Source organism: Cibotium barometz, chromosome 39 (genome assembly GCF_041138505.1).
Source record: "Cibotium barometz isolate CiBa-2024 chromosome 39, ASM4113850v1, whole genome shotgun sequence".
NCBI classification, from domain to species: Eukaryota; Viridiplantae; Streptophyta; class Polypodiopsida; order Cyatheales; family Cibotiaceae; genus Cibotium; species Cibotium barometz.
The window spans coordinates 38,346,616-38,348,135 of record NC_141084.1 but is presented as its reverse complement, the minus strand read 5'-3'; the positions used below and the strand labels follow the sequence as shown (position 1 = coordinate 38,348,135).

Sequence of the window (1,520 nt, the reverse complement as noted above, 5' to 3'; positions counted from 1 at the left end):
TAGGGGTCATCATAGCCTTTGTCTCCCTTAAGCCTAGCTTTTTAAGCTCTAATCCCTTAAACTTAGGAATCCTTAGGAGGCCCTTTTTGGGTCCAAAAAATTCCTAATGATGTCGTTAAAATCGTGCAAGAGCACACCTAGTTAACTAGAGAGAAACGCTTAACCCAAGGCAATTTAAAAATGAGTAGAACGTGGTGTGACATTTTGAATGTATTGTGGGTTTATGAGGATAAGAAGCCTACATTGCACTTTATAGTGGGGAATGTGATGCTTCAAATTTAGACTTGCTATAACAAGCTTATCACATAAAATCTGACAGCTCTAGAATAAAGGCATTTAGACATTTTGGAAGGCTAAATGAATGAATTAGTTGTCATTTTTATCTCAAAAGAAGAAAGCAGGAAAAAAATTTGCACGAGGCTATATGGAAGTCATTCTAAGAAATCAGTTTAGCTCTTGGCGGCGAAGGGGGCCTGGAGCTGGGCGACGGTGGGGATAGAGACCTTGAAGGCCTGCGAGAGGACGGCGGAGGGGATGCCGGAGCCGAAGAGGGTGGCGGGGAGGGAGACGGTGCCGGGGTTGGAGCTGCTGAAGGAGGCCAAGGCGAAGGCCTTGCTGTAAGAGCTGGGGTTCAGCTGGAAGTGCACGAGCCCTTTGGGAAAAACGAAGAGGTCGCCCTTGTGGAGCGTCTGATTGAAGAAGTGACCAGCGCTGTCGACCAGGCCTACCATGACGCTGCCGTCGACCACGTAGAAGAGCTCGGTGGCGCGCGGGTGGGTGTGGGGAGTGTTTTGGGAGCCCGGCTGGAACTCCAGGAGAGCGGCGGAGATGCCCAGGCCGCTCAGCGCCGGAAAGGCGTCCTCGAAGGCCTTGATGGGCTTGAAGGCGCCCGCCGCCGCGTTGGGCCCCCCACGGAAGCCCGTGAAGGTGAAGAAATTGCCATCCAGCATGCTGGCGTTCATGCCCGCAGGCACTGAGAAGTCCGTGGTCAGCTCCGGGTCGCTGGCGCCCGCCATCTGGGGCACCGCCAACGCTAACGCTGCTGCGCACATGAGCAAGGCATGGGAGAACATGGCCATCCTAACGACGGACGTTGATGATGCTGGTGCTGGAGGATTGAATGTAATTGGACGCAGTACGACGCTGATAAGTTTGAAGATGATGAGTGGCCAGATATATATATATATATATGCTTTGGCAGCAGAGAAAGAGCGGAAGTTCCAAAGACTCCAGCAGCCGGCACCTGTTCCACGATCGCCACTTGGAAGGCTCGCGACACAGTTGAGCATTATGGAGTAGGGAGTGGCCTTTCCCGGCCGTCATTGCCGCCGGGAGAAGAGACAAAGTGGAGATCGCGTGTATGACGGCCGACCTAGAGATCGTGCATTCTTGTGACACGTCAGTATTCTGCAGAAGAGATCGCTTGCCACATCAGCATTCTGCACTGCCTACCGAGTTGGCAGAAATCTTGGACCATTCTGCAAAATAAACCTGCCTCCCTCGACGGTACGAGCTGGCCG

The 1,520-nt window shown here is 52.8% G+C and overlaps 1 protein-coding gene across 1 annotated transcript; it reads right to left on the bottom strand.

Annotated features, from left to right (window-relative positions):
• Positions 1 to 353: 353 nt before the first annotated feature.
• LOC147616060 (putative germin-like protein 9-2) lies at positions 354 to 1,178 on the bottom strand. The gene has a single exon (XM_086778071.1). The coding sequence runs from the start codon at positions 1,077 to 1,079 to the stop codon at positions 450 to 452; it is 630 nt and encodes a 209-aa protein (XP_086634197.1). The 5' UTR covers positions 1,080 to 1,178; the 3' UTR covers positions 354 to 449.
• Between the last annotated feature and the right edge of the window lie 342 nt (positions 1,179 to 1,520).

Excerpts from the sequence above, each read along its gene's own strand:
- LOC147616060 (XM_086778071.1), bottom strand. The coding sequence starts at position 1,079 with ATGGCCATGTTCTCCCATGCCTTGCTCATGTGCGCAGCAGCGTTAGCG.